General features: G+C 40.3%; 1 protein-coding gene across 4 annotated transcripts in view; it reads right to left on the minus strand.

Moving 5' to 3' along the window:
- Positions 1–24,435, minus strand: part of SPOCK3 (SPARC (osteonectin), cwcv and kazal like domains proteoglycan 3) — a 428,476-nt gene that overhangs the window by 41,218 nt on the left and 362,823 nt on the right. For all 4 annotated transcript variants that reach the window (XM_079925607.1, XM_079925606.1, XM_079925605.1 and 1 more), the window contains one exon: positions 4,254–4,373. In XM_079925607.1, coding sequence (XP_079781733.1) covers positions 4,254–4,373 — 120 coding nt within the window. The remainder of the gene's footprint in view (positions 1–4,253; positions 4,374–24,435) is intronic.

A 24,435-nucleotide genomic window follows, 5' to 3' on the forward strand; every position in this document is an offset into this window, starting at 1 on the left:
TGACACCCCACCTTGTGGTGGATGGTGGGCAGGACACGCGGCCCGCTTCGCTCTGCGCTTGTTCTTATTTGACATTTTTACGGTGTCCTGAACACCCCTTGGGCCCCACTGTCTTCACCCTGGGCTTCTCTGCTCAGTCCCGACCCTCCGCCCTGCGGTCACTCAAGCTCAGGGCTCCGCCCCATCAGGGGCAGGTCTCGAGAGGTTCAGGGGCTCCAGGAGCAACCACCTTGGTCTAAAAATGCTCATTTTGTTAAAAATATAGTTTTATCCTAAGATAAAATTTACCCTAAGATAAAATTTATCCTAACACTAATTTTCAAAACCTGTATAAGATAAAATCTACACAGATACAAAAAATGATGAAATGTTCCCCCCAAAATTATTTGTCATGGTCACTGCTGGCTAATATTTAAAGGGTGTATTTATTCACATAATATTTTAAAATTAGTATTAAATATTATACTGGTACAAAACTAAAATGTGATTTCTTTTCTTCTCTAATGACAAAATTTTCTTGGATTATTGGTCTACTCTTGAAAAGAGATCGTAGGGCTTCCCTGGTGGCGCAGTGGTTGAGAGTCTGCCTGCCGATGCAGGGGACACGGGTTCGTGCCCCGGTCCGGGAGGATCCCACATGCCGCGGAGCGGCTGGGCCTGTGAGCCATGGCCACTGAGCCTGTGCATCCGGAGCCTGTGCTCCACAACGGGAGAGGCCACAACAGTGAGAGGCCAGCGTACCGCAAAAAAAAAAAAAAAAAAAAAAAAGAGAGATTGTAAAATAAGTTTTTCTTTGTCTTCTGGGCAATCTGCCTGAATAGTAAACATTCTGTGTCCGATCAGAATATTTTCCTGTGCCTATCTTAATTATTAAAAAGAGACTCAGAAGCCAACTATGTATGTTTACAAGAAAGACACTAAAGTCTAAGTAATAAAGAAAGACTGACAATAAAATGTTAGCAAGTATATCAGGCAAATGTAATAAATTTGAAAGTAGGAGTGGTAATATTACTATCCGATAACGTGAAATCTATGCTAAAAAGTGGTAAGTAGGGTACAGTGTAATAAAATAAAGGGATAAGAAGCATAATTAATGGATAAAACAGAAATAAATCCATATATCTAAAACACAGAGCAGCAAACACATACAGCAAAAAGCACAAAAAGTACTAGAAGGACCTATTTAAATACAATTATAATGTAAGCCATCAATATGGATTTCTCAGAATTAAACATATAAGCTGACATAACTTAGGACGTTTTTTTGTTTGGTTTTGTGCTATGGACTGAATTGTGTCCCCCACCCCAAATTCATGAATATGAAGCTCTACCCCCCAAAGTGATGGCATTTGGAGGTGTGGGCTTTGGGAGGTGATTAGGTCATGAAGGGAGAACCTCATGATGCGATCAGTGGTCTATAAGACAGACTCCAGATCTCTCTCTCTCTCTCTCTCTCTCTCTCTGCCTTGTGAGAAGACAGCTGTCTCCAAGCCTGGAAGTGAGCCTTCACCCAGACCCCAATCTGCCAGCCCCTGATCTAGGACTTCCCAGTCTCCAGAATTTGAGAAACAAATGTCTAGTGTTCAATCCACCTGGTCTAGGGTATTTAATTATAGTAGCCTGAGCTAAGACATTTTATTTTGTTTTGCTGTGCAAAAGCCCCGCCAACCTTTGCCAATATTTTGTGAACAATTCACTACTAAAAAAGGAAACCAAGATTAGATTAACAATGAAATGTAACAGCATGCTCACCAGAATGAACAGTTAAAAAGAATGGTAGTAATTGTTTTACTTCCAGGGATCAAGGCAAAAGTTTACTCTTCGTGCTTTGCTGTTAGAAATTAGAAAGGCCCTAAGCTTTTTGCAAAGCAGTCTGGTAACATCTATTATTGTTTATAATTTGAAATGCGAAGTAATATTGACCTATTACTTCGACTACCTGGAATCTTCCTTACAGAAATAAAAGCTTACCAATTAACCGCAGAAGTGATTGAGAAGGAGAAAATAATCATTCCTAGGGGAACAAGTGCTTGATTAAATTATGGTATATCCACACAATGTAGTATTTTGATGGCTTCTTTCATCCATTAATTCTACTCGGTTTTAACGTTAGTGAATGCTACGTGTCAAATTATTCTACATTCTGATGATACAATGGGGATCTCTCATTTATGGTTCTCTAGTGTGCAGAGAGAGAGAAAATAAACAAAAAATGTGTAGATGAATATTATAGTAGATGGTGAGAGATGCTATGGAGGAAAAACAGGACTAGAAAAGAGATGGGGAGCCCAGTACTGGAGGGCCGGTGTCAGGAGAGGCTTCACCCAGGGGTAGGCGGGTCTCAGGAGCTGAGGGACTTGGCCACTCCCCATCTAGGGACTTGTCTCATCTTTTAACAGCTTCCTTTTGGAGATTTACTCCCTTTGGCCTCTGAACCCTTCAGGCTCTATAAATAATCCTCTACCTACTGTTTCACTGATTCTGCAAAGACATTCAACTCCCAAAGGGCTTCCTGTTAATTCGCCCACAATATTAAGACTGTCTCATTTTTTGTAAGAAAAAGCCAGAAAGGGAAATAATATTTAGGAATGTGTACAATTAACCAGGCATTGTGCTGCGTGTCCTACAAGATCTCCTTTTATCCATTTCCAAATACAGGAGGGATTATTAGTCTTAACTAAGCTCAACAGATAAAGGTGAGAGTGAGAAATAAAAATATCCAAGTATGTGTATTGGGAGAACAGGTGTGGACATGAATCAAAAAAGTCAATACGGAAGGATCTGGAACAAAACTTTACATTACGCCAGACATGAATACAGGGGCAAACATATTTTATTATTTCTATTAAGTAAGATCAGGCATCTTACTTACTCTCAAGGCATCAAAAAATTAGCTTCTGTCAAAAATTTAAACGATAATTCTGGAGACAAGCCTGGAAGCACTCCTACGAGGTAGGGAAATACTGTGGTTTCTTTGAGGACTTCCTAAGAAGCATATAGATGTGTCCACCACACATTCACACACAATTATTATGTTTTTCTATGAAAGCTGAACGAAAAATAATGATTACATTCTTTTGAACACAAATACGATCTGTAAACACCAAGCGCTGGGATTACAGAAAATTCCTTGGTGACAAGAAAACAAATGGGGCATTTTAGGAAACATAGATTAGGGACGGCCGTGCCCTCTTATCAAGTGATTCTGTTAGAAACGGGTAGCTGAGGGTTGTGAGTGGGAGTTCACGGCCTCATGGCGATCAGCAGCGGGCACTGGGCCCTTCTATTGTCAGCGGGACGCTGCCCCTAGTCACTGTCCCACCTTCGCCCCTTGCATCTTAGAGCGAATGAGGCGGTCTTGGAAAGCTCCCCCCAGTTAAGCTCAGGTTTCAATATCTTTCTTTTACATGCATGAAAAATGTTATAGATATTTTTTATAAATGAAAAAATATAAAGTGAAGAGTTCATAAAATTATTCACAGCAAGTGCACTATTTCAGGTTGCATTCCTATTTCTAAGAAATTAAAACACACTTTTATATAGATTATATAGACGAAAGAATCATGTAAGATTCAGTTGGCTCTTATTTCCTTCTTTCTTTTTTATTTATTTATTTTTTTTTTGTGGTACGCGGGCCTCTCACTACCATGGCCTCTCCCGTTGCGGAGCACAGGCTCCGGATGCGCAGGCTCAGCGGCCATGGCTCACGCGCCCAGCCGCTCCGCGGCATGTGGGATCTTCCCGGACCGGGGCACAAACCCGTGTCCCCTGCATCGGCAGGCGGACTCTCAACCACTGCGTCACCAGGGAAGCCCTTCCTTCTTTCTTTGATGAATCTGAATTGCAGCGTGGTAAACATCCTGTTTCTACTGACATACTTGGGTCAAATCAGAAATGACTAAGGTGGAGGAGGGCTAATCGTGTTGTTTAAAAATCTAAGCACTTCAAAATTATTACCTTTGCTCCCCGTGTTGTTCTACTCTTTAGCACTTCAGCCAAAATACTGGAAAATATTCCTACTCTTTCAATTCAACTGGAAGCTCAATGCTGTCTCTAATTCCTTTTCCAATCGGAGTTGTCACAAACGCTTTATTTCCTTGCAAAATACATGTCATGGCTGAGCTTGGAAGTAAAAACAATGTTCAGACTTCTGTTCAGCATCTAAGTAAACAGTAAACTTTCACCTAAGTGATTCACTGGACATAAAATCCCATATCAAAGACAACGACACACATCAAATTTAGAAGCCTTACTGCTTCTCTCCGGCCGCAGCGATGCTTTCGTCTTCTTCTTCTGGCCTCCACTCTCATGCAGGGCCTTGAACCAGTCCCGCAGTCTGCTGGCCATCTCCCTGAGCTCCAGGTCACTGCAGGCTGAAAACAAAGAGGAACGACACAAAGCCTGAAGAGTCACTGAGCATCACGTCAGAGCCACTTCTCAAATTATTCCAATACCTAAAAGGTAACAACCACTAAAAGGGGAAAACGAATACAGTTGCTAATTGTGCTTTAGCCTTGAAGAACGAAATATGTGTTTGCAACATAACAAGATGTAATATAACAGTAACATTTCTTTAATAAAGAAATATGACTAGTGGAATTCTGCCTGCACTCTTCAGAGGCTCTGCCTGTTAACATCACATGGATCTAGTCATAATATTTACGTACTGAACACATCACGGGAAGATGCTGGTGGATCGTCTGGGGAAATAAGGGGCTGAAAAACCAAAATGAACATGTACACATTTATTATTGGCTCTACCTATTATAATAGCTTATGATTTATAAACCTGCATTAGTATGTGCAATATATGTAGGAATTATCAAATATAAATATGTGCTTTTTATTTGGTTTAATCTTAATCCTACATATTTTTTGACCACAGAAAAGGAAGAGCTCTTATTTGACATCAGGAAAGATTGGAAAATATTTAAGAAAATGATATCATATTTCTGTTGTAAAAGGTGTTAGCAAACTCTGACATGTGGACTTAATTCCTCTTTTCAAAATATTGTTATTTACCAATAATTATGTTCTTAAAATTAGTCTATACAATAAGAATAGCAGAATATATTTTATAAATATGTATGCATGTGTGTGAGACTAGTGCTAAAATATGGTACGTTAAATTCAGTAATTTGTTGCCAAAATATTTTGAAAATATAAGAAATACTTATTTATATTGTCACCGGAGACCTCACTCCTCTTCAAGTAACTAATGTGCAATTTCCTGAACCAAGTGCCCTTTAACAGACTCAGAGTGTTAAAAACAATAATTTACACAATGATATTAAAGTGTTACATTACACTTAATATATGCTCTACACATATTACAATATGTATTATATATAATGTAACATGTACAACATAAAAAATATAGTACAGTGTACTGAAATATAATTTAAGAATAATCTAAGACCACTTCCTGGTATTAAATAAAACTGCAGGTTAACAGGCCCTCACGGTACCCAGTGAGGTGGAAGACCCGTATCAGCAAATCACTGTGACATTTCAGGACCCTGGAGGCATGAAACAAGACCCTAAAACAGCTGTGGAGGTAGAGCAACACCAAGTGCCGTGTGCAAAGAATAAAGACGTGGAATGTCTTCAGACTTTTCAGGAGTAACATTGACAGGCAGAAAGACAACTGTTAAATTACTTCGCAGTTTATACTGGGAATCCTACATCCAGAAAAATCAGGTGGGAGAATAAGCGAAAGATATTTGAAATATACAAGATCCCAAGATTAACCACCCACATCACCTTTCCCCAGGAGCCACTGGAAGAGGTGATCCATCAGAGAGAGAACTGACGACTGGATGTGAGACACAGGAAATATGAGCCTTCGGCGAGAAGTTAGGCGGTTTCTGGGACGACGGGAAAGAGCATCCCAGGACACGTGCTGTGGGTTTGAGCATCGCTGGTCGAGGGTTAGGGCTGCAGGATTTACAGCTATCATTTCATCCAGGGAAACAATGAGCCACGTGAAGGTGGAAGAAAACATTACCTTTACAGGTCATGTCCAGGCTGGCTGAGGCTGAGGGACGGAGACAAAGAGTCCCTCTAATGTGACCGTGGACACTCCAGCCCGCAGCTCTGTGCCCAGAGACATCCAGGCGAGAGTCTGCTGACTCCACAAACTACTATGCAGAAGAAGACGAAAGCCTACCTGAAGAAAGGCATTCTTCTACATAAGCGCATATGCTCATTTACCTGCCTGTAGAGACTTGGGACAATACCTACACTACAGCTTCTGGTGAAAAAAGATGAACACGAAAGATGTTAGCTACACTTCCGTTTGTATAAAAAGGGAGGAAAATGTGTTTGTTCATGTATGCCTAAAATATCTCCGGAAACACACAGGAGAGATTGAGACTTTCACCTCTGCAAGGGGGATGGGGGAGAGGAGATCCAGGTTGGTGGAGACGTCTGTGTATGTACATTTATACTTCTATTTTATTTTTTCCCACCCATATGATAGTCCTTTATTTATATATTTATTTATTTAACTTTCATTTATAATTTTAAACATTACACCATGTTCATGCATTACCTACTTTAAACAAATAAACGTTCAAAAATGAATTTTAGTTCTCTTTCCTTTATCCACCTTATATTTTTCCCAAACCACACCCAGCAAAGAGCAAAGTTTCATCCAATAAAATACCTGCTGAAGAATGATAAAAAGTCTGTTGAAAAGATGGCATAAATTTTCTTTTATTGTGTTAGTTAATTTTAGTGATATAGCGCTTGCCATGTATATCTAATGAAATGTTTGTAAACTTGTATGATTTTTATGAGGTTAAGTAATTTACATTTAAAAATAATACCATTAAAAAAATTTCCTAAAATATGAGACATCACACAGCTTTACTGTGTGTCACACACACCTTAAGTTTCAACAGAAGGTTATGTATGTCTTGTAATAGAACATTCCAGGAATTAAGAATCCTGTGGTAATAATAATGATATGATAACAACAGCTAACATTGCACACTTACTGCTAGTTCTTTACAGATATGAGCAAGTTTAATCCTTATAAACACTCTATGAAGATTATACTACTGGGAGGACCTTCAAGATGGCAGAAGAGTAAGACGCAGCGATCACCTTCCTCCCCACAGATACATCAGAAATACACCTACACGTGGCACAACTCCTACAGAACACCTACTGAACTCTGGCAGAAGACCTCAGACCTCCCAAAAGGCAAGAAACTCCCCACATAACTGGGTAGGGTAAAAGAAAAAGAATAAACAGAGACAAAAGAATAGGGAAGGTACGTGCACCAGTGGCAGGGAGCTGTGAAGGAGGAAAGGTTTCCACACACTAGGAGCCCCTTCGCGGGCGGAGACTGCAGGTGGCGGAGGGGGAAAGCTTCGGAGCCGTGGAGGAGAGCACAGCAACAGGGGTGCAGGGGGCAAAGCGGAGAGATTCCCACACAGAGGATCGGTGCCGACCAGCACTCACCAGCCCGAGAGGCTTGTCTGCTCCCCCGCCGGGGTGGGCGGGAGCTGGGAGCTGAGGCTCGGGCTCCGGTCGGAGCGCAGGGAGAGGACTGGGGTTGGCAGCGTGAACATAGCCTGCAGAGGTTAGTGCGCCACAGTCAGCCGGGAGGGAGTCCGGGGAAAAGTCTGGAGCTGCCGAAGAGGCAAGAGACTTTTTCTTCCCTCTTTGTTTCCTGGTGCGCGAGGAGAGGGGATTAAGAGCACCGCCTAAACGAGCTCCAGAGACGGGCGCGAGCCGCGGCCGTCAGCGCAGACACCAGAGACGGGCATGAAACGCTAAGGCTGCTGCTGCCGCCACCAAGAAGCCTGTGTGCGAGCACAGGTCACTATCCACACCCCACTTCCGGGGAGCCTGTGCAGCCCGCCACTGCCAGGGTCCCGGGATCCAGGAACAACTTACCCGGGAGAACGCACAGCGCGCCTCAGGCTCGTGCAACGTCACAGCGGCCTCTGCCGCCGCAGGCCCGCCCCGCACTCCGTGCCCCTCCCTCCCCCCTGGCCTGAGTGAGCCAGAGCCCCCGAATCAGCGGCTCCTTTAACCCCGTACTGTCTGAGCGAAGAAGAGACGCCCTCAGGCGACCTACACGCAGAGGCGGGGCCAAATCCAAAGCTGAACCCCGGGGGCTGTGTGAACAAAGAAGAGAAAGGGAAACTTCTCCCAGTAGCCTCAGGAGCAGCGGATTGAATCTCCACAATCAACTTGATGTACCTGCATCTGTGGAATACCTGAAGAGACAATGAATCATCCCAATATTGAGGAGGTGGACTTTGGGAGCAACTCGAGACTTGGGGTGTGCTGTATGCGACTGCCCAGTTTCTGATTTTTATGTTTATCGTAGTTTACTTTTCAGTGCTTGCTATCATTGGTGGATTTCTTTATTAGTTCAGTTGCTCTCTTCTTTTTTTTTTAAAATAACTTTAAATATTATTTAAAATTTTTTTTAAAAGTTTATTTTAATAACTTTCTTTCCTTTTTTTTTCTCCCTTTTTTTCTGAGCCATGTGGCTGACACGGTCTTGGTGCTCCAGCCTGATGTCAGGCCTGAGCCTCTGAGCCAAGTTCAGGACACTGGACCACCAGAGACCTCCCGACCCTACATAATATCAATCGGCTAGAGCTTTCCCAGAGATCTCCGTCTCAACACTAAGACCCAGCTCCACTCAACGACCAGCAAGCTCCAGTGCTGGAAACCCCATGCCAAACAACTAGCAAGACAGGAACACTACCCCACCCATTAGCAGAGAGGCTGCCTAAAATCTTAATAAGTTCACAGACACCCCAAAACACACCACTGGACACAGTCCCGCCCACCAGAAAGACAAGATCCAGCCTCATCCACTAGAACAAAGGCACAAGTCCCATCCGCCAGGAAGCCTACACAACCCAGCGAACCAACCTTACCCACTGGGGACAGACACCGAAAACAATGGGAACTATGAACCCAGAGCGTGCGAAAAGGAGACCCCCAAACACAGTAAGTCAAGCAAAATGAGAAGACATAAAAACACAAAGCAGATGAAGGAGCAAGGCAAAAACCCACCAGACTTAACAAATGAAGAGGAAATAGGCAGTCTACCTGAAAAAGAATTCAGAGTAATGACAGTAAAGATGATCCAAAATCTTGGAAACAGAACAGACAAAATGCAAGAAACATTTAACAAGGACCCAGAAGAACTAAAGAGCAAACAAAAATGATGAACAACAAAATAAATGAAATTAAAAATTCCCTAGAAGGAGTCAATAGCAGAATAACAGAGGCAGAAGAACGGATAAGTGACCTGGAAGATAAAATAGTGGAAATAACAACTGCAGAGCAGAATAAAGAAAAAAGAATGAAAAGAATTGAGGACAGTCTCAGAAACCTCTGGGACAACATTAAATGCACCAACATTTGAATTATAGGGGTCCCAGAAGAAGAAGAAAAAAAAGAAAGGGACTGTGAAAATATTTGAAGAGATTATAGTTGAAAACTTCCCTAATATGGGAAAGGAAATAGTCAAGTCCAGGAAGTGCACAGAATACCATACAGGATAAATCCAAGGAGAAACATGTCATCTGCAAACAGTGACAGCTTTACTTCTTCTTCTTCATGATCAAGAAAAATATTAAAAGCAGCATGGGAAAAGCAACAAATAACACAACAGGGAATCCCCATAAGGTTAACAGCTGATCTTCCAGCAAAAACTCTGCAAGCCAGAAGGGAGTGGCAGGACATATTTAAAGTGATGAATGGGAAAAATCTACAACCAAGATTAATCTACCCAGCAAGAATCTCTTTCAGATTTGATGGACAAATTAAAACCTTTACAGACAAGCAAAAGCTAAGAGAATTCAGCACCACCAAACCAGCTTCGCAAAAAATGCGAAAGGAACTTCTCTTGGCAGGAAACACAAGAGAAGGAGAAGATCTACAATAACAAACCCAAAACAGTTAAGAAAATGGTAATATGAATGTACATATCAATAGTTACCGTAAATGTAAATGGATTAAATGCTCCAACCAAAAGAAATAGACTGGCTGAATGGATACAAAAACAAGAGACACATTTCAGACCTAGAGACAAACATAGACTGAAATACAGGGGATGGAAAAAGATACTCCATACAAATGGAAATCAAAAGAGAGCTGGAGTAGCAATTCTCATATCAGACAAAATATACTTTAACATGAAGACTGTTAGAGGAGATAAAGAAGGACACTACATAATGATCAAGGGATCAATATAAGAAGAAGATATAACATTGTAAATATTTACGCACCCAACATAGGAGCACCTCAATACATAAGGCAAATGCTAACAGCCATAAAAGGGGAAATTGACAGTAACATAATCACAGTAGGGGACTTTAACACCCCACTTTCACCAAAGGACAGATCATCCAAAATGGAAACAAATAAGGAAACACAGGCTTTAAATGACACATTAAACAAGATGGACTTAATTGATATTTATAGGACCTTCCATCCAAAAACAACAGAATACACTATTTTCTCAAGTGCTCATGGAACATTCTCCAGGATAGATCATATCTTGGGTCACAAATCAAGCCTTGGTAAATGTAAGAAAATAGAAATCGTATCAAGTATCTTTTCTGACCACAACGCGATGAGACTAGATATCAATGACAGGAAAAAAAACTGTAAAAAATACAAGCACATGGAGGCTAAACAATACACTACCTAATAACGAAGTGATCACTGAAGAAATAAAAGAGGAAATCAAAAAATACCTAGGAACAAATGATAATGAAAACACAACGGCTCAAAACCTATGGGATGCAGCAAAAGCAATTCTAAGAGGGAAGTTTATAGCAATACAATCCTACCTCAAGAAATAAGAAACATCTCAAATAAACAACCTAATCTTACACCTAAAGCAGTTAGAGAAAGAAGAACAAAAAAACCCTATAGTTAGCAGAAGGAAAGAAATCATAAAGATCAGATGAGAAATAAATGATAAAGAAATGAAGGAAACAATAGCAAAGATCAGTAAAACTAAAAGCTGGTTCTTTAAGAAGATAAACAAAATTGATAAACCTTTAGCCAGACTCATCGACAAAAAAAGGGAGAAGACTCAAATCAACAGAATTAGAAATGAAAAAGGAGAAGTAACAACTGGCAGTGCAGAAATACAAAGGATCACGAGAGATTACTACAAGCAACTATGCCAATACAATGGACAACCTGGAAGAAATGGACAAATTCGTAAAAAAGCACAAAGTTCCAAGACTGAACAAGGAAGAAATAGAAAATACAGACAGACCAATCACAAGCACTGAAATTGAGACTGTGATTAAAAATCTTCCAACACAAGCCCAGGACCAGATGGCTTCACATGCGAATTCTACCAAACATTTAGAGAAGAGCTAACACCTATCCTTCTCAAACTCTTCGAAAATATAGGAGACGGAGGAACACTCCCAAACCCATTCTATGAGGACACAATCACCCTCATACCAAAACCATACAAAGATGTCACAAAAAAAAGAAATCACAGGCCAATATCACTGATGAACACAGATGCAAAATTCCTCAACAAAATATTAGCAAACAGAATCCAGCAGCACATTAAAAGGATAATAGACCCTGATCAAGTGGGGTTTATCCCAGGAATGCAAGGATTCTTCAATATATGCAAATCAATGCGATACACCATATTAACAAACTGAAGGATAAAAATCGTATGATCATCTCAATAGATGCAGAAAAAGCTTTCGACACCCATTTATGATAAAAACTCTCCAGAAAGTAGGCACAGAGGGAACTTACCTCAACATAATAAAGGCCATATATGACAAACCCACAACCAACATTGTTCTCAATGGTGAAAAGCTGAAACCATTTCCACTAAGATCCAGAACATGACAAAGTTGCCCATTCTCACCATTATTATTCAACATAGTTTTGGAAGTTTTAGCCACAGCTATCAGAGAAGAAGAAGAAATAAAAGGAATCCAAATCGGAAAAGAAGAAGTAAAGCTGTCACTGTTTGCAGATGACATGACACTACACATAGAGAATTCTAAAGATTCTACCAGAAAACTACTAGAGCTAATCAATGTATATGGTAAAGTAGCAGGATACAAAATTAATGCAGAGAATTCTCTTGCATTTCTATACACTAATGGCAAAAAATATGAGAAATTAAGGAAACACTCCCATTTACCACTGCAACAAAAAGAATAAGATACCTAGGAATAAACCTACCTGAGGAGACAAAAGACCTGTGTGCTATAAGAAAACTATAAGACACTGATGAAAGAAATTAAAGAGGATACAAACAGATGGAGAGATATACCATGTTCTTGGATTGGAAGAATCAACATTGTGAAAATGACTCTACTACCCAAAGCAATCTACAGATTCAATGCAATCCCTATCAAACTACCAATGGCATTTTTCACAGAACTGAACAAAACATTTCACAATTTGTATGGAAACACAAAAGACCCCGAATAGCCAAAGCAATCTTGAGAAAGAAAAAGGGAGCTGGAGGAATCGGGCTCCCGGACTTCAGACTCTACTAAAAGCTACAGTAATCAAGACAGTATGGTACTGGCACAAAAACAGAAACATAGATCAATGGAACAGGATAGAAAACCCAGAGATAAACCCATGCACATATGGTCACCTTATCTTTGATAAAGGAGGCATGAATATACAATGGAGAAAAGACAGTCTCTTCAATAAGTGGTGAGGGGAAAACTGGACAGCCATGTGTAAAAGAATGAAATTAGAACACTCCCTAAAACCATACAAAAGAATAAAGTCAAAATGGTTTACACACCTAAATGTAAGGCCGGACACTATAAAACTCTTAGAGGAAAACTTAGGCAGAACACTCTATGACATACATCACAGCAAGATCCTTTTTGACCCACCTCCTAGAGTAATGGAAATAAAAACAAAAATAAACAAATGGGACCTAACTAAACTTCAAAGCTTTTGCACAGCAAAGGAAACCATAAACAAGATGAAAAGACAATCCTTAGAATGGGAGAAAATATTTGCAAACGAAGCAACTGACAGAGGATTAATCTCCAAAATATACAAGCAGCTCATGCAGCTTAATATAAAAAACCAAACAACCCAATCCAAAAATGGGCAGAAGACCTAAATACATATTTCTCCAAGGAAGATATACCGATTGCTAAGAAACACATGAAAGGATGCTCAACATCACTAATCATTAGAGAAATGGAAATCAAAACTACAATGAGCTATCACCTCACACCGGTCAGAATGGTCAACATCAAAAAATCTACAAACTATAAATGCTACAGACGGTGTAGAGAGAAGGGAACCCTCCTGCACTGTTGGTGGGAATGTAAATTGATACAGTTACTATGGAGAACAGTTTGGAGGTTCCTTAAAAAACTACAAATAGAACTACCATATGACCCAGCAATCCCACTACTGGGCATATACCCTGAGAGAAACATAATTCAAAAAGAGTCATGTACCAAAATGTTCATTGCAGCTCTATTTACAATAGCCAGGACATGGAAGCAACCTAAGTGTCCATCGACAGATGAATGGATAAAGAAGATGTGGCACATATATACAATGGAATATTACTCAGCCATAAAAAGAAACGAAATTGAGTTATTTGTAGTCAGGTCGATGGACATAGAGTCTGTCTTGGAGTGAAGTAAGTCAGAAAGAGAAAAACAAATACCGTATGCTAACACATATATGCAGAATGTAAAAAAAAAAAAAAAAAGGTTCTGAAGAACCTAGGGGCAGGACAGGATTAAAGACGCAGATGTAGAGAATGGACTTAAGGACACAGGGAGGGGGAAGGGTAAGCTGGGACGACGTGAGAGAGTGGCATGGACATATACACACTACCAAATGTAAAATAGATAGCTAGTGGGAAGCAGACGCATAGCACAGGGAGATCAGCTCGGTGCTTTGTGACCACCTAGAGGGGTAGGATAGGGAGGGTGGGAGGGTGATGCAAGAGGGAGGGGATATAGGGATATATATATATATGTATAGCTGATTCACTTTGTTATACAGCAGAAACTAACACACCATTGTAAAGCAATTATACTCCAATAAAGATGTTAAAATCCCTCAATATTTGGTATGAAGCACCAATTGGAAAATTTTGGCAATTATGAATATTTCATGTAGGTTTTTGTGTGCATATGTTTTTATTTCTCCTAGTGAAGTCATCAGAATTGGAATTACAGGATCTTGGGGTATGTTAGTTTCATAATAAAAGTTTTTTTTCAAAGTTAAAAAAAAAGATTATAGTACTACTGCTTCCACGTAAGTGTCAGAAAATTGAGGCACTGAGAGCTTTAGAATTGTCTGAGCTCAGAGAAGTGGGAGGACAAGTTCTGAACCCAAAAGGATAGACGTCAGAGCCCAGGTTCTTAATCCTGACGGGAAAACCCCCTCCGTAGTCTCAATAATAATAATCACTACCAGTGCCGCAGCCACGGCAGCAAAGCCGTACTTAGAATAGCCAAGTCAAAGCTTCACTCCAAGGCCATGAATTTCCGCTCTGGGAAGTGAGGACTGTAGTCCTCATTACTGATGCGTGGTGGTCGCCACGCAGAGCTGGGTGATGTTAGCAAAACACACTTCTAGAAGAAAATAACACGAAACCTATGTAAATATATCTTCTTGACTCAGAAGGAGTCACTTGTCTTCCAGTCCAATTTTTATGCCAGTTAAGAACAGATCCCAGAGATGTGATGAACACCAAACGGAGGAGAGTTTATGCTGCTACAGACCTCACAGCAGTTCACAAAGGCCACGATGAGGTCACAAAAGACGTGCCTTGGGGCTTCCCTAGCGGCCCAGTGTTTGAGAGTCTGCCTGCCAATGCAGGGGACACAGGTTCGTGCCCCGGTCAGGGAAGATCGCACATGCCGCGGAGTGGCTGGGCCCGTGAGCCATGGCCGCTGAGCCTGCGCTCCTCAACGGGAGAGGCCACAACAGTGAGAGGCCCGTGTACCGCAAAACAAACAAAAAACAAACAAACAAACAGAAGATGTGCCTTCCCCTAATCGTTTAAGAGAAGCCACAGTATTGCTATCACTTTTTATGAGTCCAGCTGCCCTTGCCGTATACACAAAAAAGGACGTGCCTAGCTCATGCAAGCTTGAAATATATTACGTATAGGACGACAGTCACAATTCCCTGGCTACCAAATCCTCTGCTACAGACACGCTCTGATAGGAACACGAGCAGTCAGACCCCACCCACGTGAGGGTGTGACGGCCACCAGCACTTCAGTAGTGTTCTTTTCCAGAAAAAGTCAATGATGTCTCTTCCTGATGTTTTCCAAAAGTTCTACTATATTGATTTTTTTCTAGATATAGAATCTTGCATTTATACAGCATGAAATGCTTTGAATGAGGTTTCACATTTGATTTTAATGTCAAGCCTGGAAGATTAGGTTAAGCATTATTATCATCTTTTCTTTTTACAGCAATGGAAACTGGGACACAGAAGTTAAATGCTGCCCTAAATTTTACAGCCAGTAGTGACTAGAGCAGGCTTGGTGCTCACTGATTTAATTGTATTTGTAGTCAGGAGTGAATAACAGAACAATAAATCATAATCAATGTGAACAAAAGAAAAGCCAGGTTTCAATGCAAGGTTCTTCAATTGTGTCCAGTTATAAACTAGGGCCTGATATTACACAAAGCAAAGCAGTGAAAAGGGAAGAGGTCTTAGAGGTTTAAAAAGTTACATATTGTATTTATAGTTGTGTACACACATAAAGGTCTTTGACAAGAGAAGAAAACATGTAGAAGAATGGATGGGATTATTGTAGAAGGGAAAATAAAAGCAAGAGAGAGAAGTTACAGAGGAAGAACAAAAAAGAGATGCTAGGAGACATGGGGGGAATCCGTCTAGAAGTCCAATATCTGACTTACACAGTTATTGAGAAAGAATTTGAAGTGGATAAATTACTTTAAAAATACAGAAAATAATTCCTATAACTGCAGAAGGAGAGAAGTTTTCAGAGAGAGGGACCCCCTGAGTTCTTAGCTGAATGAATTAAACATACACATATACACACTCACACAAAGACATCTTTGAAAAGAGAATATGAAATATAAAACGATTACAAGAGCTTTCAGGAAGAAAACAAAACTGAACAAATAAACAAACAAAAACAAACAAATGGTTATACCAAAGGCAAAGGATCAGCTTGGTATCTCAATAATCATTAGCAATAATGGATTACAGACAATTACGAAGCAAGCCTTCAACATTCTAAAGAAAACTGATTTGAATCTCGTATCCCACATCCATTCAATTATCAATCACTAGGGCAGAATAAAGGCAGTTGAGCTGAGCAAGGACTCAGAGATTTTTGCATTCGACACCACCAGAAGAATGGGCTGAAGCAAAATGAGAGAGGAAATTAAGAAAAACAAAGGCAAGAAATTCACAAAAGAAAAACGGAGAACGACATACTCAAGCGTGTTGTGCAGCAGACCTGGGGGACGGCTCAGGTGGTGCGGAGAGGGATGTGACAGAGCTTGTGAAAACTCATCACAGTCAGTCGTGATAAAGGCAGCTGGGGCGGAAATGGTAGAGTGCACTTCAAATGGATGCTGGGGATATTCTCCACTGAGACTGAAGAAAATGCACTTGTACAGACGAAATTCCAGCATAAATTCTCACTCCGCAGTGAACAATATTTACATTATCACTGTAGGATCAAAGTTCTTGATAGCAAAGTGACTCATAAAGAATTCACAGAAGACCTACTGGTGGTTATAGCATAGTATAATCTAAGTGTCGTCACGCTTGGGAATGAGTGGTCCCACTATGGCCACTGGACATGGGGAGATAGAGGTGAAGACATGGAGAGTGAGCAGCCGATGTTCCCATTTTACCAAATGAGCAGGCAAGAGCCATCTGTGGACCTGAAAGCAGATGGTTACGTGTTCTGGGTTTTTTTTTTCTACTGCTATTGCTTTTGGAAATTGAAATAACTGGAAAACTAAGAATAGCCATATCTTTATATTGGACAGTGGGAGGGAAGTGAAATTTATTCTCATTTATCAAAGCAAAAAATCTAAAGGTAATGTTTGAAGTTGATAAATAGCCATTTCACCAATAGCTAATCACCAGATGGGGAAAACCATCAGGGCTTAAAAATGACCAGCTCTGTGACCAGGGCTGGGATGAGAAGTGTGGCAGGGGCCCCCTGGGGGTTTTATTATAATCCCTTCCAAGCCTTTCACTTCTCAGCCACACTTGAAAGTCAGTAGCAGAGGGTCGCTCCCCTCTCAGCACCATGTCTCCCCTTTATGCAAACCCTGGGGGGAAACTGTATGCACAGTGAGGGGCGGGAGCTGAGGGGGGCAGTTTGCATTACAACACGGAGGGACCAGGTTCCTTTACACACCTATGAGCTCAGAGCATTCATCACCTCACTTCAAATCATAGTTGTCCGGTGGCAAATCTGGTACTGCTAATTCAGAGCAATGTCTATTCTGCTAAACCAGCCTCTTTTTCCCACCATTAAACAAAATAATATTATTAAGATGTCACTGGCAGGGCAGACACAAAGACCTGTGGACCCACAACTGTATGAATCTACATGGGTAGGATCACCCGGAGTGAGGACGGATGGAGAGATCTGGGGACATTCAGTGCCTTTAGATGCCCAAGGCATTTTCTTTTGGAGGCCCCTACCTGTAGCATACATTAAAAATAATATATTAGGTATAAAATCTTTGAAAATATTTTTTAAAATTTTGCAAGTTAATTTAATTTAATTAACTCATTCATTTTAAAATTGGCAATGATTTATCTGAAAGTCTAGGGCAAATCAGGAATTCTTCCCAAATCAGAAACTTTAAACATTCCTGAAGTTTAATTAAATTTTATAAACACAAAATTTAAAAACTAGAGAAATGCAAATCAAAATTACAACGAGGTACCATCTGACACTGGTCAGAATGGCCATCATTAAAAAGTCTACAAACAAGAAATGTGGAAGACGGTGTGGAGAAAAGAGAACCGTCCTGCACTGTTGGTGATATATCCAGAGAAAACTATAATTCGAAAAGATACATGCATCCCTATGTTCACAGTAGCACTATTTACATAGAAGCAACCTAAATATCCACCAACAGATGAATGGATAAAGATGTGGTACATATATACAATGGAATATTACTCAGCCATAAAAAAGAATGAAATAATGCCATTTGCAGCAACATGGATGGACCCAGAGACTGTCATACAGAGTGAAGTAAGTCAGAAAGAGAAGGAGAAATATTGTGTGATATCACTTATGTGTGGAATCTTAAAAAATGGTACAAATGAACTTATTTACAAAACAAAAATAGACTCACAGACACTGAAAACAAACTTAGGGTTACCAAAGGGGAAAGGGGGGGAGGGATAAATTGGGAATTTGCGTTTAACACCACTGTATATAAAATAAACAATAAGGACACACTGTATAGCACAGGGAACTATATTATGTTACAATAACCTGTCATTGAAAAGAATCAGGAAAAGAATATATATATATATATATATATAGCTGAATCACTTTTGATGTACACCTGAAACAGTGTAAGTTAACTATACTTAAATTAAAAAAAAGAAAAAAGTCCAGTTAACAGTTCCTGCAGGCTTTGTGGTGGACAGACAAAAGTGTCTGGGGACCCCATTACACGTGTTACAGGAGCCATGTCTCTGTGGCTCTAAGTACAAAATCAGACAAGTTGGCCTCCAGACACTCTTGACCCTCACCCCACCCCAGACACAGACGCGCGCGCACACGCACACACACACACACACACACACACACACATATCTTAGAGAAGACTTCTCACCAAGATTACATCAGTCTGAGTGTGCTGTGCCTTAAAGTCATACTAAAAATTTTACATGATAAATTATGGAACTAAAATCATGAGCCTTCAGCACTGCTATAAATCATAGTTTTATTAAAACATGAGCTACAATTTTTATAGCAGTTGAAGAATACTGATGCTCACAAGAGTATCTGAAACTTTCTGATTCATGGATAATTTTTAAAATTTTTTTAAATTACTTTTTATTGGAGTATAGTTGCTTTACAATGCTGTGTTAGTTTCTACAGTACAGCAAAGTGAATCAACTATACGTATATACATATCCCCTCGTTTTTGGATTTCCTTCCCATTTAGGTCACCACAGAGCACTTGAGTAGAGTTCCCTGTGCTATACAGTAGGTTCTCATTAGTTATCCATTTTATACATAGTATCAATAGTGTATATGTGTCAATCCCAATCTCCCAATTCATCCCCCTTTTCCCCCTTGGTATCCATACTTTTGTCCTCTACATCTGTGTCTCTATTCCTGATTCACAAATAAGATCATCTACACCATGTGTCTAGATTCCACATATATATATTAATATACAATATTTGTTTTTCTCTTTCTGATTTCCTTCACTCTGTATGACAGTCTCAAGGTCCATCCACATCTCTATAGTTGTCCCAATTCTGTTCGTTTTTATGGCTGAGTAATATTCCATCGTATATATTTACCGCATCTTCTTTATCCATTCATCAGTTGATGGACATTTAGGTTGCTTTCATGTCCTGACTATTGTAAAGAGTGCTGCAATGAACACTGTGGTATATGTCTCTTTTTGAATTACGGTTTCCTCTTGGTACATGTCCAGTAGTGGGACTGCTGGGTCATATGGTGGTTCCATATTTAGTTTTTAAGGAACCTCCATACTCTTCTCCATAGTAGCTGTATCAATTTACATTCCCAGCAATAGTGTAGGAGGGTTCACTTTTCTCCACACCCTCTCCAGCATTTATTGTTTGCAGATTTTCTGACGATGGCCATTCTGACCGGTGTGATACCTCAATGTAGTTTTGATTTGTATTTCTCTAATGATTAGTGACGTTGAGCATTCTTTCATGTGTTTGTTGGCAATCTGTATATATTCTTTGGAGAAATATCTATTTAGGTCTTCTGCCCATTTTTGGATTGAGTTGTTTGTTTTTTAGTTATTGAGCTGCATGAGCTGCTCGTAAATCATGGAGATTAATCCTTTGTCAGTTGCTTCATTGGCAAATATTTTCTCCCATTCTGAGGGATGTCTTTTCATCTTGTTTTTGGTTACCTTTGCTGTGCAAAAGCTTTTAAGTTTCATTAGGTCCCATTTGTTTATTTTTGTTTTTATCTCCATTACTCTAGGAGGTGAATCAAAAAAGATCTTGCTGTAATTTATGTCAAAGGGTGTTCTTCCTATGTTTTCCTCCAACAGTTTTATAGTGTCCAGTTTTACATTTAGGTCTCTAATCCTTTTTTTTTTTTTTTTTTTTTTTTGCGGTATGCAGGCCTCTCACTGCTGTGGCCTCTCCCGTTGCGGAGCACAGGCTCTGGACGCGCAGGCTCAGTGGCCATGGCTCACGGGCCTAGCCGCTCCGCGGCACGTGGGATCCTCCCGGACTGCGGCACGAACCCGTGTCCCCTGCATCGGCAGGTGGACTCTCAACCACTGCGCCACCAGGGAAGCCCTCTAATCCATTTTGAGTTGATTTTTGTGTATGGTTTTAGGGAGTGTTCTAATTTCATTCTTCTACATGTAGCTATCCAGTTTTCCCAGCACCACTTACTGAAGAGACAGTCTTTTCTCCATTGTATATTCTTGCCTCCTTTGTCATAAATTAGTTGACCATTGGTGCGTGCGTACCTCTTGGCTTTCTATCCTGTTCCACTGATTTATATTTCCGTTTTTGTGCCAGTCCCATACTGTCTTGGTTACTGCAGCTTTGTAGTATAGTCTGAAGTCAGGGTGCCTGATTCCTCCACCTCCGTTTTTCTTTCTCATGATTGCTTTGGCTATTTGGGGTCTTTTGTGTTTCCATATAAATTAAAAATTTTTTTGTTCTAGTTCTATGAAAATGTCATTGGTAGTCTGAGAGGGACTGCATTGAATCTGTAGATTGCTTTGGGTACTATGGTCATTTTCACAATATTGATTCTTCCAGTCCAAGAACATGGTATATCTCTCCATCTGTGTCATCTTTCATTTGTTTCATCAGCATCTTATAGTTTTCTGAGTACAGGTCTTTTGCCTCCATAGGTAGGTTTATTCCTAGATATTTTATTCTTTTTGTGCAGTGGTAAATGGGAGTGTTCACTTGACAGATAATATGCTTTTTGAGGACCAGCCCGAGGGTGGAGGGTTTTATTCTGAGGCATTTTGTTCAGACACGAGATGGCCCATGTTCAGTGGATAAGCCTCCGGGGGTGCGTGGGCAGCGGTGACACAGGATTCATCACCTGCCGACAGGCAGTGGCTTTGGGGATTTTAAAAAGGTCTCTCTGAAAAGCAGGGATGACTGGAGGGGATCAAGCAACACAGCCGCATTCCAGACAGACGTCTTAGAGATGACAAACTCTTGGGATATTTAATGTGCCATAAAACACAGTCAAATCCATGTCTGTCCTCAGGCTGGAAGGAGAATGAAGGTCAGGTTGTGTCAACACTTTTTAAACTAAATTATCTGAATCAACATATTTGAGCCTTCAAATGTCTGCTGATCTTTCCTACTAATGAAACATGACACTAAAACTTATCTGTGACATTTAATAATAATGCAATCAAAAAGGCTATTAGAATTCCATGCCTGGAGTTATTACTAATCTGTATTTCTGGAAAGAGCAATGAGATACATTTATCTAATTCATCTGAATATACAGATGGCCTTGTTTCTACCCTTGTATTAAATGCAGACTAGATGTAGAGTTAACAAGAGGAAAAACTCTTGACAGCTGCCCCATCCCTGTGAGGAAACCACAGTCCAGGAAGCCCCCAGTACAGGAAGAGGCTTCAGCAGCAGCGTCTAGGGACGAAGGTCCTTACTTAAATAGCTCTCTCCGGGGTGGGTCGAGGGCTTCATCACATGGGATCCTGGTGGGTCTGAGGGTCCCCGCTGGACTCCAGGATCCAGCACAAATTCCTGGTATGTGGACTAGTTTGCCGGAGCTGCCATAACTAAGTCTACACGCTCGGCGGCTTAAGCAGCAGAGACTGATTTTCTCACAGAGCTGGATGCTGGAAGTCCAAGGCCAAGGAGTCCACAGGCTATGTTCCACCTGTGCTCCTGTGGCGTCTCCTTGGCATGAGGTTGGCTACCTTCTCGCCATGTCCTCACACGTCTGTGCCTCAGTCTGTGCTCTGTCCTAATCTCCTCTGTGACAAGGACATTGGTCATACTGGACCAGGGCCCACCCACCGGACCTGGTGTTACCTCATCTGCCTCCAGAGGGTCCGTCTCCAAATGCACTCACGTCTGACACCCGGGGGGTCAGGGCTTCTACGCGTGCCCTCAGACCCTGACAGGAGGGGAGCCCTGCGCTGGTGGGACATTATCACGGTGTCACAGGATGGAATACGAAAATCCAAAACTCTCAGCGTATGCAGGTTAAATGGTTCTCCTCGAAGTATGTTTTCAGGTATATTTTAAATCTTTATATATTTCTGCATTTCAAACATTAAATATCCTTGACCATCATCACTCATAACTGTGTACTGAGGAAAGTGATGAAAAAAGAACATACATTTCTCTTTTGTTCCTAAGTCATTTTATAATCACTAAAACACACTAAGTAAACAGTAAATTCCATCACAGCACACACGCTTCACAGATCACAGCTCTGGGAAGTATTACATTTTGTTTCATGAAGATGGGTTCCACAGTCACAAGTTTAATAAACACAGAGCTGAAAAAATTTTAAACAGATTTATTTTATGCATAATTTATCAAGAATATTAATATGCTTTCAACAAATATGCATCTCTAAGAGTGATAATATATATAGCATTACGAAAACGATTTTTGTTATCACAGAACCATATTTTCCCTGGACAGTAATATTCTATGCACTTAAATATATTACACTTCATAAAAGGGAAAAAGTACTACACCTGTCATATATTTTCATGAATGCCTAATCTTCTGCACAACACAATTACATTGATAATAAACAGGACTTGAGAAATTATTGGTTGGATGGATGGATGGATGGATGGATGGATGGATAAATCAATGGATACTATAATGTTACTCTTTTGTTTTAAATTTTTTTTGGAGATCCTCATTTTGTAGGTCTGGCAAGTTTTAGATATCCAGAAAATACATTTGATAATCCACATACTTTGCAAGCACAGCAGTGCATTCTAACAGGTTTCTTTCCTACTGGATGGTAATTTTATGGTCACATATATATATATACAAACAGTAAAAATAATAGTCTATCGGATTTGAAAGATGAGGTGAAGTAAGGCAGATCCATTCAGATTATTATTTTATTTGACAGACTGGCAGATGAATCTTTCATGGCAAAAGACAGACATTAAAGGTCACAGAAGGTTAGGCAGTAATCAAAAGCGCATATTTAATCCGATGGATTCCATTCGGGAGCATGGTTTTACTCTTGCATAATGTTAATAGAAGGCATGCCTGCTATTACAATCAATTCTAGGAGACGTTAAGAGAATTACTGTAGAGGGAGGAGACATGGGAACATGTGTATATGTATAGCTGATTCACTTTGTTATAAAGCAGAAACTAACACGCCATTGTAAAGCAATTATACTCCAATAAAGATGTTAAAAAAAAAAAGAGAATCACTGTAGAGGGAGGAGACATGGGAACATATGTATATGTATAGCTGATTCACTTTGTTATAAAGCAGAAACTAACACGCCATTGTAAAGCCATTATACTCCAATAAAGATGTTAAAAAAAAAAAAAGAGAATTACTGTAGGGTAAAAAGGAAGTCACAAGTGCAAAGGTGGGTACATTCAGCAATCATCTGAAATAATAAAACCTGCCTGGCTTTCCAAGTTTAAGACATAAAAGTCTGAAATAAGCAGAAGAATCTTTAAATTCATAAAACACTACAAATACATTTTTCAGAAAATCCATTACAGTAAACACTATTTAAATAGTACAATCAATTTCTTCCTCATAGAGTAAAAGATATAATGTAATTCTGCATTAGAATATAATTGCTGTTTGTAGGGAAGCACAATAAAATGTTGATGAATTTATACTCCCTGCCCAGAATTCAAAGGTCATTGAGAGATGTAGAAAAGCAGTGTCATTTAGAAAAAATGGTGATGAAAAAAACTGTTAAATTATGCAATATTGTTAACATATAGCTATATATACTTTTTTGTTTGTTTTTGTTTTTTTTGCGGTACGCGGGCCTCTCACTGTTGTGGCCTCTCCCGTTGCGGAGCACAGCCTCCGGACGCGCAGGCTCAGCGGCCATGGCTCACGGGCCCAGCCGCTCCGCGGCATGTGGGATCTTCCCGGACCGGGGCACGAACCCGTGTCCCCTGCATCGGCAGGCGGACTCTCAACCACTGCGCCACCAGGGAAGCCCTATAGCTATATTTTTAACTACTACT

The sequence above is a fragment of the Stenella coeruleoalba genome, assembly GCF_951394435.1.
Source record: "Stenella coeruleoalba genome assembly, chromosome: 7".
Lineage (NCBI taxonomy): Eukaryota > Metazoa > Chordata > Mammalia > Artiodactyla > Delphinidae > Stenella > Stenella coeruleoalba.